At 55.6% G+C, this 12,171-nt stretch overlaps 1 protein-coding gene across 1 annotated transcript; it reads right to left on the bottom strand.

Moving 5' to 3' along the window:
- Positions 1–206: 206 nt before the first annotated feature.
- Positions 207–7,972, bottom strand: SRSF6 (serine and arginine rich splicing factor 6). Its single transcript, XM_064167434.1, has 6 exons — positions 7,713–7,972; positions 7,231–7,379; positions 5,606–5,733; positions 1,898–2,106; positions 1,017–1,106; positions 207–903 (listed from the first exon to the last, which is right to left on the bottom strand). The coding sequence occupies exons 1-6, from the start codon at positions 7,817–7,819 to the stop codon at positions 540–542; spliced, it is 1,047 nt and encodes a 348-aa protein (XP_064023504.1). The 5' UTR covers positions 7,820–7,972; the 3' UTR covers positions 207–539.
- Between the last annotated feature and the right edge of the window lie 4,199 nt (positions 7,973–12,171).

Raw genomic sequence — 12,171 nt, 5'->3', positions numbered from 1 at the left:
GCTGGTCTAAAAATCTTCCTAGTGGCTACCCACGGATCTAATTTGCAGCCTGCTCCCACGAACAAAGAGAAGTTATGTGAGCTGCCCAGCAGGGCAATGCTATGCAGCTCCTGACAGCCAGAGCCCTACACCCACGGGAAGCATAAGCCCAGGGCAAAGCCCCCACCCCAAGCCCTGAAGAAATGATGCTTCAAAAAAGCCCAGAGTGAAGCCTCTTTAGATTCAGTTTATTTTTAATATAAAAACCACTTTGCACTGAAGAGTAGGGAAGTTACTCCTGCAGAAATGCTATAAAATCAAACTCTTGAGCTGGATTTCTACAAAAAGGGGATTTTTTTTTGTTACCAACCATCCCACCTCAGCCTGGCCAAACTGGGATACAAAGGAAACCTTTTAAGCCTCGTGACTTAGTTCTTAGGCCATCCGCTCCTGCAAGAGAAAACAACCCCCAGCTTCTGAAGTACTAACATAACACTAATGGCCTGACAAGTAGGAAAATGTTCTGTGACAGTGTGCAAGGGAGGAGGAGAGGTCTGCTCTTAATCTCTTGAGCTAGATCTTGATCTTGAGCGAGATTTTGAACGGGATCTGGAGCGGGACCTTGACGCAGCTCTTTTGGGTGGCGACTCTGAGCGAGCCTTGGCAGATGGCTGCTGCTGTGGAGAGTTGGAACGGGACCTACTCCTTGACCTGGACTTAGACTTAGCATCTCCTTTACCATTTTCTTTGGGAGACCGAGACCTGGACCTGGATCTGGAGCGAGACTTCTCTGACTTCTCCTTGGATCTGCTGTGGGAGCGGGAGCCCCGGTCAGACTTGGCTTTGGATTTGCTCTTGGATCTGGACTTCCTGCTTTTGGATCTAGACCGGGAGCGATCTTTGCTTCGGGACCTGGACTTGGACCTTCAAAGAGAACAAAACCGAGCCAGCTTTTATTCCTCAGGACCTGCAAGTGCAGAAGCCTGCCAGCAGCTTCCACATCCACCACAAAGAGCAGCACACAGCGCACCGCTCACCTCGATCTGCTTTTGGAGACGCTCCGGGACCTGCTGCGGCTGCTCCGACTCCTGCGACTCCTGCTCCTGGATCGTCTTCTAGAGCGTGACCTAGAAACATGCCAAGTGCAGCAGGTCACTGCTATGGCTGCTGTGCCCTGCTGTACCAGCTCAGAGCTGCTGAAGAACTTGTGAGGAGACTGGCCACATGAACACACACATAAATCCACCTGCACTCAACAGCTCACGTTCCACACGCCAAGAAACGCTCAACCTGACTGTTCTGCATCGTCCCGTTCCTGAAGTACCAACTGAAGGGAACTACTGCAGGCACAGACACCCACAACCATTCCTGCTCTCAAAGCAAAGACATCATGACATGTCTCCAGCAGGTCAAAGGAAGTTTTCCTGTGCTTCTACTCTGCCCTGGTGAAACCACAGCTGGTATCTGGGGCCAGCTGTGGGCTCCCCAGTTCAAGGAGGACAGGGGTGATGAAGAGACTGGAATGTCTGTGTGAGAAGGGCTGACGGCCCTGGAGCTAATTAGTTTGGTAAGAGCAGCTTGAGAGATCTGCCCAATGGTTGCAAACATATAAGTGGGTGTCCAGAAGCAGGTGCCAGGCTCTGTTCAGTGGTGTCCTGTGCCAGGACAAGGAGCAACGGACACCAACTGGAACCTAAGAGGTTCCCCCTCAACATAAGGAGAAAATTCTTTATTGTAAAGGTGCTGGAGCCCTGGAGCAGGCTGCCCAGGAAGGCTGTGGAGTCTCCTTCTCAAGCTCCACCAGGCTGTGTTCCTGTGTGCCCTACCCTGGGTGACCCTGCTCTGGCAGCAAGGTTAAACTCCGATCTGTGGAGGTCCCTTCCAACCCCTCCCATTCAGTGAGTCTGTGACAAGTTACCTTGACCTGCTGCCAGAGTAAGAGCGCCTGTGGCTTGACCTTGGCTTGTCTTCAACCAGCCTGATCTTCCTTCCATTGATCTCTGTGCCATCCAGCTTGTCCAGGGCACGCTTCATGTCGGAGTAGGAGCGGAACTCGATCACTCCCTCGTTTGTACGCTCTTTGTGAGCGTCTGCATAGGTTACCTCCCCAGCCTGCCTCATGAAATCCTTTGGGGAGGAAAGGAACAATTAGCTCAGCCTTCCACAGGCAGATGTTCTGCAGGTGCATGAGCTTCAGACAAACAAGCACAGGAAGCACTAAGAGTGTGCAAAGCATTCGGCCACAAACGGGCCTCAATTACTTCTACCTGACACAGGCATATCAAAACCTAACAGCTGATAGCAATTAGCCCAGAATGCAAGTCACAGCCTGGGCTGCACCCGAAGCCAGCAGATTCAAAGAGGTGATTCTGCTCTAGTGAGACCTCACCTAGAGTGCTGCATTCTCACCTGCATCCCTCACTACAGAGTATGGGCCTGATGGAGAGGATACAGAGGCCACAAGAATGCTCAGGGGACTGGAGCAGCTCTGCTACAAGGACAGGCTGAAGGAGCTGGGGGTGTGTGGCATGGACAGAAGGCTCCAGGGAGATGTTAGAGCAGCCTGCCAGTACCTGAGAGAGGACCTAGGAGCAGGCTGCAGAGACTGTGCCCAAAGGGCTGCAGGGACAGGACAAGGGCAATGGCTGCAAACCAGAGCAGAGCAGATGGAGATTGGATGTGAGGAACAAGTTCTGCCCCAGGAGGTGCCTGAGGCCCAGCCCTGGGGATGTTCCAGGTGAGGCTGGACAGGGCTGTGGGTAACCTGCTCTAGTGGAGGATATCCCTGCTGAGTGCAGGGGGTTGGACTAGATGAGCTCTGGAGGTCCCTTCCAGCCCAGCCCATTCTGTGACCACATGAATTAGGCCTAGGCACTGCTTTATTAAGGACACCTATGTGAAAGGGTCACCACTCCCAGTCTGCATACCCAAGAGTGGTCTCTCTGTGCTTTACATACAGCTAGAGTGAGAAATGGTCATTAAAGGTCTGGGAAATGGTTTACATATGCATGGAATCACTAAAATAAAGTGAAATTTACTACTTTGTCTCTGCTGTCACTTTCTCATTGTCCAGCAGTATTACAGCCTCTTGTTGATATCTCTTGCCAGCTTCACCATAAGGGTGCTGAGACTGTGGCACAGGTTGCCCAGGGAGGTGGTGGAAGCTCCAACCTTGGATGTGGCTCTGGGCAAACTGACACCAAGCTAGGAGCAGGTGTGGAGCTGTTGGAGGGGAGGAGAGCCCTGCAGAGGGACCTGGCCAGGCTGGATGGGTGGTGAGACAGTGGCACAGGTTGAGGGTGGGGAGACACTGGCACAGGTTGCCCAGGGAGGTGTTCAGGACCAGGCTGGATGAGGCCTTGAGCAACCTGTTGTAGTGGGAGGTGTCCCTGCCCATGGCAGGGGGGTTGGAAGTAAATGATGCTTGAGGTCCCTTCTGACCCTGATGTGTAAATCTGACCTAGGGTAGGGGGTCTGTGCCCATGGCAGGGGGACTGGAACTAGATGATCCTTATGGTCCTTTCCAATCCTGACTGATTCTATGACTCTATGAATCTTTACCTTGGCCTCTTCATAGCTAACAGCTGTGCCTGGCAGCTGCAACTTTACTTCTGCTCAAGGCTGTACCAGCACCTATGTTAATTAAACCACTTCTATTTATGTCTAAACCATCTACATCTGTGATAGTTTGAGCTTAGCTGGGATATTTTAGGGAGAGGAATTAGGCTGTGAAAAGGAACCAGTGCTGACATCTGCATAGGCTTGCTGAGATGTACAAAACCAACAAACAAATACAGGTAACAGAGCTGCTCTCTCTGGCTCTGGCTGCCTGCACTTCTCTCCCTACCCAGTTGTCTGTATAACTAATCCTTTTGCTTCCTAACCCCCCTGGCTGATCCTCCAAACTCACCCTGAACGTAAGGCAAAGTCTGGGATAAGGTAGAGGGGTGGAAAGGTGGTTGAGAGCCCCTCCTGGGGACTCTGGTTTCTGGGAGGGCTGCTGTGTTTCTCCATTACTTTTTTAACTTGTCTATCACTGTCTACAGCTGTAAATATTGTAACTATTTGCTTGTATCTTGTGCTAAGCTGTGAATAGAAAGCTTCATTCTTTAATTTCCAGCTTGGCTGAGTCTAGTCTGGGTGATTTCTGAAGGGGGGGAAGTAACACCCAAACCATCACAACTTTTTAAGCTACTGGGAAAGTTTTGTAACAGACAGAAATTCAAACAGAAAGAAAAACATACAGAGGAAAAAAATAGCAAAAAGCAACTTAGTGAGGCTGATTTTATACCCCAAAGCAAACATGTAACAAGCAAGCTGCTGCTTCCCACTTAGAACAACAGGTCCATGAGAGATCAAGGAAGAAGCAAGCTGCTGCTTCCCACTTAGAACAACAGGTCCATGAGGGATCAAGGAAGAAGCAAGCTGCTGCTTCCCACTTAGGACAACAGGTCCATGAGGGATTAAGGAAGAAGCAAGCTGCTGCTTCCCACTTAGGACAACAGGTCCATGAGGGATCAAGGAAGAAGCAAGCTGCTGCTTCCTACTTAGGACAACAGGTCCATGAAGGATCAAAGAAGCAAGCTGCTGCTTCCTACTTAGGACAACAGGTCCATGAAGGATCAAAGAAGCAAGCTGCTGCTTCCTACTTAGGACAACAGGTCCATGAAGGATCAAAGAAGCAAGCTGCTGCTTCCTACTTAGGACAACAGGTCCATGAAGGATCAAAGAAGCAAGCTGCAGCTTCCTACTTAGGACAACAGGTCCATGAGAGATCCAGGAAGAAGCAAGCTGCTGCTTCCCACTTAGGACAACAGGTCCATGAAGGATCAAAGAAGCAAGCTGCTGCTTCCTACTTAGGACAACAGGTCCATGAAGGATCAAAGAAGCAAGCTGCTGCTTCCTACTTAGGACAACAGGTCCATGAAGGATCAAAGAAGCAAGCTGCAGCTTCCTACTTAGGACAACAGGTCCATGAGAGATCCAGGAAGAAGCAAGCTGCTGCTTCCCACTTAGGACAACAGGTCCATGAGAGATCAAGGAAGAAGCAAGCTGCTGCTTCCCACTTAGGACAACAGGTCCATGAGGGATCAAGGAAGAAAGCTGCTGCTTCCCACTTAGGACAACAGGTCCATGAGGGATCAAGGAAGAAAGCTGCTGCTTCCCACTTAGGACAACAGGTCCATGAGAGATCAAGGAAGAAGCAAGGTGCTGCTTCCTACTTAGGACAACAGGTCCATGAGAGACCAAGGAAGAAAGCTGCTGCTTCCCACTTAGGACAACAGGTCCATGAAGGATCAAAGAAGCAAGCTGCTGCTTCCCACATAGGACAACAGGTCCATGAGGGATCAAGGAAGAAGCAAGCTGCTGCTTCCCACTTAGGACAACAGGTCCATGAGGGATCAAGGAAGAAGCAAGCTGCTGCTTCCCACTTAGGACAACAGGTCCATGAGAGATCAAGGAAGAAGCAAGGTGCTGCTTCCCACTTAGGACAACAGGTCCATGAGAGATCAAGGAAGAAGCAAGCTGCTGCTTCCCACTTAGGACAACAGGTCCATGTCAGCTGAAAAAAGCAAGCTGCTGCTTCCCCCTTAAGATAAGAGGTGCACTAGAGATCAATACCTACTTTTAAATCCTGCCAACTACAGCGACTGGAAAGGTTCTCAACAATCAGCCTGTGCTCTGTACGCACGGGGGGTCCGTATTTATCTCTTCCAGATTGCCTCCGGCTGCTATAGCCTCCACCACCCCCACCTTGATGGTGCAAAGAAACAAAGTTAGCAGAGGGGAAACAACGTTCTGAGAAAGTTAGTCAAACAGTTATTATTTACTGGAGTAGGACTTGCATTGCTCATTTTTTTTTTTTCTCTCTAAGCCTCCAAATAAAACTTTTGCAATGTTTTTTTTTTTCTCTTTTTCTTTGCCATGAGCTATATTTAAATGGCAAATCACAACAGACTAAAAATCCTACAAGTCTGTGTTTTCCTACCATCTGTTAGAGAGTGACTGCTCCTTATTAGATTCACCTTGCTAAGTTTTACTTTACAGAACATTGTAAAAGATAAAACTTAACTGATTACATGCATTTCTACAGTTTACAAAAACGTTTAACTAGTTTACACTAAGTACTTACATCACAGCATGAGGTTTTTGGTGGTGGTTTGGCCACAACACACGCAAGGTAACAGTCACCTAGTTCAGTTTAACCAGTTTTGTGTCTAACCCTTGGAATCCTCACCATCACCCTGCGTCTAATGGCAAAAGGCTGCTGTCGTCATGGCTTCCGGTAAGGTCAGCCAAAGGGTCATAGGGCAAGGGTCACACAATGTATGGAAAAGCCATGGCCAATCAGGAAAGGCAGTCATCTTAGCCTCAGTGGACACAGCCTCAGCCCCACTGGTCACTTTTAAATTGAAACATCAAGGACTTGTTAAAAGGTTGGAATTGAACATGCAACAATTTTCAACAACAAAACATTCGATTCTAGTCGTTTGTTTGCCTTCTTTCTCCTCTCCTTTTATTGCCTCCAAACAGACAACATCCCACCCCCCGCCCCCCCAGCCCCCCCCCCCCCCCCCCCCAACACCGAGCTGAAAGGCAAGCCTCAGTGCTTTCATTACAGTACGAGGCCGGCTCAGTTCTACAGAGTTCAGCTCAAGATGTTACATCTACAGAAGTTAGCTGAACGCAGAACTATTTACGGTATCCCCCACCTAGCAAAACACATTGCTGCTTGCAAACCTCCCCCCCGCCCTCCCCCTAGACTCGACCGAACTAAAGTTCACAGCCGAGCGCCTCTCCCCCCGGTTACACAACGGTTATTTGCTCGCTAACGTCAGTGATGCAACATCACCGTTCCACCTAAACGCTCCCAAGTACACCGGAGCCCTTCCATTAGCAGAGCGCACGGTGTAAAACCAACTAGAAACCCTTTCCAGGCCGCAGCTCTGCAGCCAGAATCGCTCCACCTATTCGCCCACCTAAGTTTCTTAGGAGATACCCGAGCGCAGCGCCGCTGCCAGGCACAAACGTCTCGCAGCACTACGGCGGCAGACAGCTCGGCCCCCGGCGCTGCGCCAGGTATCCCCGGCGGCCCCCAGCCCCTCCGCCCCGCGGGACTCGCTCCCCTGCGCTCCGCCTCCCTGCCAACACCCGACCTGCGCCCCCCGCCCCGCTCCTCGCCTCCTGCCTACCTCCTGCCCCTGCCCGAAGCAGCCTGCCGCCCGCGCACCGCGGCGGGCCCGTACTCACTGCGACTACTGTAGCTGTAGCCGTCCCTGTCGCGGCGCGGGCCGCGGGCGTGCTCCACGATGACGCGCTCCCCGCACAGGTCCTTGCCGTTCAGCTCGTAAACGGCATCGTCGGCATCGCGGGAGTCCTCGAACTCCACGAAGCCGTAACTGGGAGACGGGGGTCGGAGGGGAAAGGCCTCGTCAGCGCCTGCCCGAGAGACGCCCGCCCACGGCCGCCGGGCCGGGACAATGGGCGCCGGCCCCGCCGCAGCGCCCCCGCTCCCCCCGCAGCGCCCCCGCTCCCCCCGCGCCGCCGCCATCTTGCGCCGGGCGCCACGCGGCAGGGCGGGCGGGAGCGGCCCACAACATGGGGCAGGGAAGGGACAGGCGGCGGCGGCGGAGGCCCGCCCGGGCCCGCGGGGCGAAGGGGAAAGGGCGCACGGAGCAAGGGCAGGCGTCCGGCGGGCGGCGGCGGCTCGGGGGCCGCAGGACGACGCTCACCCATTTTTGAGGTCGACCTCGAGCAGGCGGCCGTAGCCGCTGAAGAAGCGCTGGATGTCCTTCTCGCGGACGTGGTAGCTCAGGCGGCCGATGTAGACGCGCGGCATGTCCGCGGCGCAGCGGGGAGGGGGAGGGGAAGGAGAAGAAAGAGAAAGGGAAGGAGGAAAGGAGAGAAAGGCGGCGAGAAAGGCGCGGGGCGCGGCGCAGCAGAACCGCAACTGCCACCGCCGCGGCCTGCTCCGCAGCACAATGGCGCCCGCCGGCCGCGGCCGCTTTTATAGCGGGGGGCGGGGCCCGGCGCGGACGCTGCGGCGCGGGCCGGGGAGGGAGGCGGAGCGCGGCGGCGACGTCATCACGCTGCCGCGAGCGTGCGGCAGGGAGGTGACGCTGGGGGAGACGGAGGGGGAGGGGCGAGGAGCGGCCACTCGCGCGCTTGACGCTACGTGCGTGCCCTCGCGAGGCGCCGGCGTCCTGCCAGCGCGGCGGGGCGGGGCTGGGGCTGCGCTCTGCGCCTGCGCACTGCCCCCTCCCCCCCCTCACCTACCCCCCCCACACCGAGCGCCTGCGCACTGCCCCCCCCCCCTCACCTACCCCCCCAATCAACCCCCCCACACCGAGCGCCTGCGCACTGCCCCCCCCCTCACCTACCCCCAATCAACCCCCCCACAGCGAGCGCCTGCGCACTGCCCCCCCCCCCCCCCCCCCCTCACCTACCCCCAATCAACCCCCCCACAGCGAGCGCCTGCGGGCGCCGCCCCGGGCCCGGCGGGGCCCTGCCGCACGGTGCCGCTCAGGCGCTCCGCCCGCCCTGCGCTGTCTCTGCCTCCCTCTGAACCCCAGACAGCCGAACCGACCCACAAGCCAGCAAGGCTTACGTTATCATAGAGTTATCATAGAGTGCTAGAATCGGCCAGGCTGGCAGAGAGCTCCAAGCTCAGCCAGCCCAGCCTAGCACCCAGCCCTGCCCAACCAACCAGACCATGGCACTAAGTGCCCCAGCCAGGCTTGGCTGCAACACCTCCAGCCACGGCCACTCCACCACCTCCCTGGGCAGCCCATTCCAATGCCAATCACTCTCTCTGCCAGCAACTTCCTCCTCACATCCAGCCTGAACCTGCCCTGGCACAGCTTCAGCCTCTGTCCCCTTCTTCTGCCCCTGGCTGCCTGGCAGCAGAGCCCAACCCCACCTGGCCACAGCCTCCCTGCAGGCAGCTGCAGGCAGCAATGAGCTCTGCCCTGAGCCTCCTCTTCTGCAGGCTGCACCCCCCCAGCTCCCTCAGCCTCTCCTCACAGGGCTCTGCTCCAGGCCCCTCCCCAGCCTTGCTGCCCTGCTCTGGACACCTTCCAGCACCTCAGCATCTCTCTGCAATGGAGGAGCCCAGAACTGGACACAGCACTCCAGGGGTGGCCTGAGCAGTGCTGAGCACAGGGGCACAAGAACCTCCCTTGTCCTGCTGCCCACACTGCTCCTGAGCCAGCCCAGGATGCCATTGGCTCTGCTGCCCACCTGGGCACTGCTGCCTCCTCTGCAGCTCCTCTCTCCCACCACCCCCAGCTCCCTCTCTGCCTGGCTGCTCTCAGCCACTCTGGCCCCAGCCTGCAGTGCTGCTTGGGGTTGTTGTGGCCAAAGTGCAGAACCCTGCCCTTGGCCTTGTTCAGTCTCATCCCATTGGCCTCTGCCCACCCATCCAGCCTGGCCAGGTCCCTCTGCAGGGCTCTGCTACTCTCCACCAGCTCCACACTGCTCCTAGCTTGGTGCCATCTGCAAACTGACTGATGATGGACTCAGTGCTCTGCTCCAGATCATCAATAAAGACATTGAACAGGACTGGGCCCAGCACTGATCCCTGGGGAACACCACTGGTGCCAGCTGCCAGCTGGATGTGGCACCATTCACCACCACTCTCTGGGCTCTGCCATCCAGCCAGTTCTTGATCCAGCACAGAGTGAATCTGTCCAAGACAGGAGCTGGCAGCTTGGCCAGGAGCTTCTTGTGGCAGGCAGTGTCAAAGGCTTTGCTGCAGTCCAGGCAGACTCCATCCACAGCCTGCCCCACACTCACCAGGCAGGAACCTGAGCATAAAAGGAGCTCAAGTTGGTGAGGCAGGACCTGCCCTTCCTAAATCCCCTGCTGGCTGGGCCTGATCCCTTGGCCATGCTGTAGGTGCTGTGTGATGGCACTCAGGATGCCCTGTTCCATGCCCTTGCCTGGCACTGAGGTCAGGCTCACAGCTCTGTAGTTCTCTGGCTCCTCCTTACGACCCTTCTTGTGGATGGGATCACATTGGCAGCTTCCAGTCTTCAGGGACCTCTGCAGTGAGCCAGGACTGCTGATAAATGATGGAGAGTGGCTTGGCCAGCTCAGCTGCCAGCTTATTATTTGTTAGTGGAGAGATGAGAAGGGAGATCAGATCAAAGGGGCAACGAATAGGCCAAGGTCCCCGGACACAGCGGTGGGACCCAGCGGCACCAACCGCGCTGAGAGCAGAGCGGTTACGGTTTGGGCTCTTCTGTCCCTCTCAGCAGACCAGTGACTGGTGTAGACTTGGTCATTATTTTGTTTTCACAACCAGACACCTCCTTAAAGGCTTCCAGTTAGCCTCAGACCAGCTGTGCTCGTTTGAAGCAGGCTAGAATGTTTTGGTGAGCCACAGCAACCCCATGCAGAGATACAGGCTGGGGTCAGAGTGGCTGAGAGCAGCCAGACAGAGAGGGATCTGGGAGTGCTGATTGATACCTGCCTGAACATGAGCCAGCAGTGTGCCCAGGTGGCCAAGAGAGCCAGTGGCATCCTGGCCTGCATCAGGAATGGTGTGGCCAGCAGGAGCAGGGAGGTCATTCTGCCCCTGTACTCTGCACTGGTTAGACCTCACCTTGAGTGCTGTGTTCAGTTCTGGGCCCCCCAGTTTAGGAGGGACATTGAGATGCTTGAGCGTGTCCAGAGAAGGGCAACGAGGCTGGGGAGAGGCCTTGAGCACAGCCCTACGAGGAGAGGCTGAGGGAGCTGGGATTGGTTAGCCTGGAGAAGAGGAGGCTCAGGGGAGACCTTATTGCTGTCTACAACTACCTGAGGGGAGGTTGTGGCCAGGAGGAGGTTGCTCTCTTCTCTCAGGTGGCCAGCACCAGAACAAGAGGACACAGCCTCAGGCTGTGCCAGGGGAGATTTAGGCTGGAGGTGAGGAGAAAGTTCTTCCCTGAGAGAGTCATTGGACACTGGAATGGGCTGCCCGGGGAGGTGGTGGAGTCGCCGTCCCTGGAGCTGTTCAAGGCAGGACTGGACGTGGCACTTGGTGCCATGGTCTGGCCTTGAGCTCTGTGCTAAAGGGTTGGACTTGATGATCTGTGAGGTCTCTTCCAACCCTGATGATACTGTGATACTGTGATACTGTGAAATGCAATCATTGGTTGTGTCTGCTTCCCTCACAGTCCCGCTGAGAGCTATGGGAACAAGAAGGAGAACCTTAGATAACACTGCCCATTTTTGTTCTCACTCTGCTTTTGGCTTCAGGCTCAGCTACATCTTCCTAACCTCACTGCCACTAACCTTGCTCCTTAACCTCTTGGCTGCACCTCTTTTCTTCCTGAAGACTGGGGTAAGGTTGAGAGGGGCAGGGGATGGTGCAGGGGTGGTTTGAGAGCCCCTCCTGGGGACTCAGGTTCCTGGGAGGGGAGTTGTGCTTCTGTATTGTTTTTCCCTTGTCTATTTGTGTCTATAACTGTATAGACTGTAAATAGCTGCTTGTGTATTGTGCTGCTGTAAATAAATAGCTTCATTTATATTCCCAGAGTTAGCTGGGGTGCCTTCTAAAGTGTGGGGGGGCAGGGAACAGCCAAACCACCCCAGCAGCGCAGCCGCACAGGCTCTGTCCATGGCCCAGTGGCTGCTGGTGGCAGCGCTGCTGTCTGCTGGGGCCTGGGAGAGGGAAGCTCTGCTCAGCGTCTGGGGGTGAGGAAAGTGAAGGAGTGCTTGTAAAGGACCCTACAGACCAGGTGTGTGTTCTTGAGGGTGGCTGCAGCAAACCACAGAATACCAACCTGTGTGCGGAGGTTTGGTGGTGGTGGTCAGTTGGTAATGTGCAAACCCAGTTCTGAGCCCCTGCACACAGGAGAGATGCTGAGGTGCTGGAAGGTGTTTGGAGCAGGGCAGCAAGGCTGGGGAGGGGCCTGGAGCACAGCCCTGTGAGGAGAGGCTGAGGGAGCTGGGGGGGTGCAGCCTGCAGAAGAGGAGGCTCAGGGCAGAGCTCATTGCTGCCTGCAGCTGCCTGCAGGGAGGCTGTAGCCAGGTGGGGTTGGGCTCTGCTGCCAGGCAGCCAGCAGCAGAAGAAGGGGACAGAGGCTGAAGCTGTGCCAGGGCAGGTCTAGGCTGGATGTTGTTAGGAAGTTGCTGGCAGAGAGAGTGATTGGCATTGGAATGGGCTGCCCAGGGAGGTGGTGGAGTGGCTGTGGCTGGAGGTGTTGC

The sequence above is a fragment of the Pogoniulus pusillus genome, chromosome 29, assembly GCF_015220805.1.
Source record: "Pogoniulus pusillus isolate bPogPus1 chromosome 29, bPogPus1.pri, whole genome shotgun sequence".
Taxonomy (NCBI): Eukaryota; Metazoa; Chordata; class Aves; order Piciformes; family Lybiidae; genus Pogoniulus; species Pogoniulus pusillus.
The sequence above is the reverse complement of the archived record's forward strand: the minus strand, read 5'-3'. Positions and strand labels throughout refer to the sequence as shown.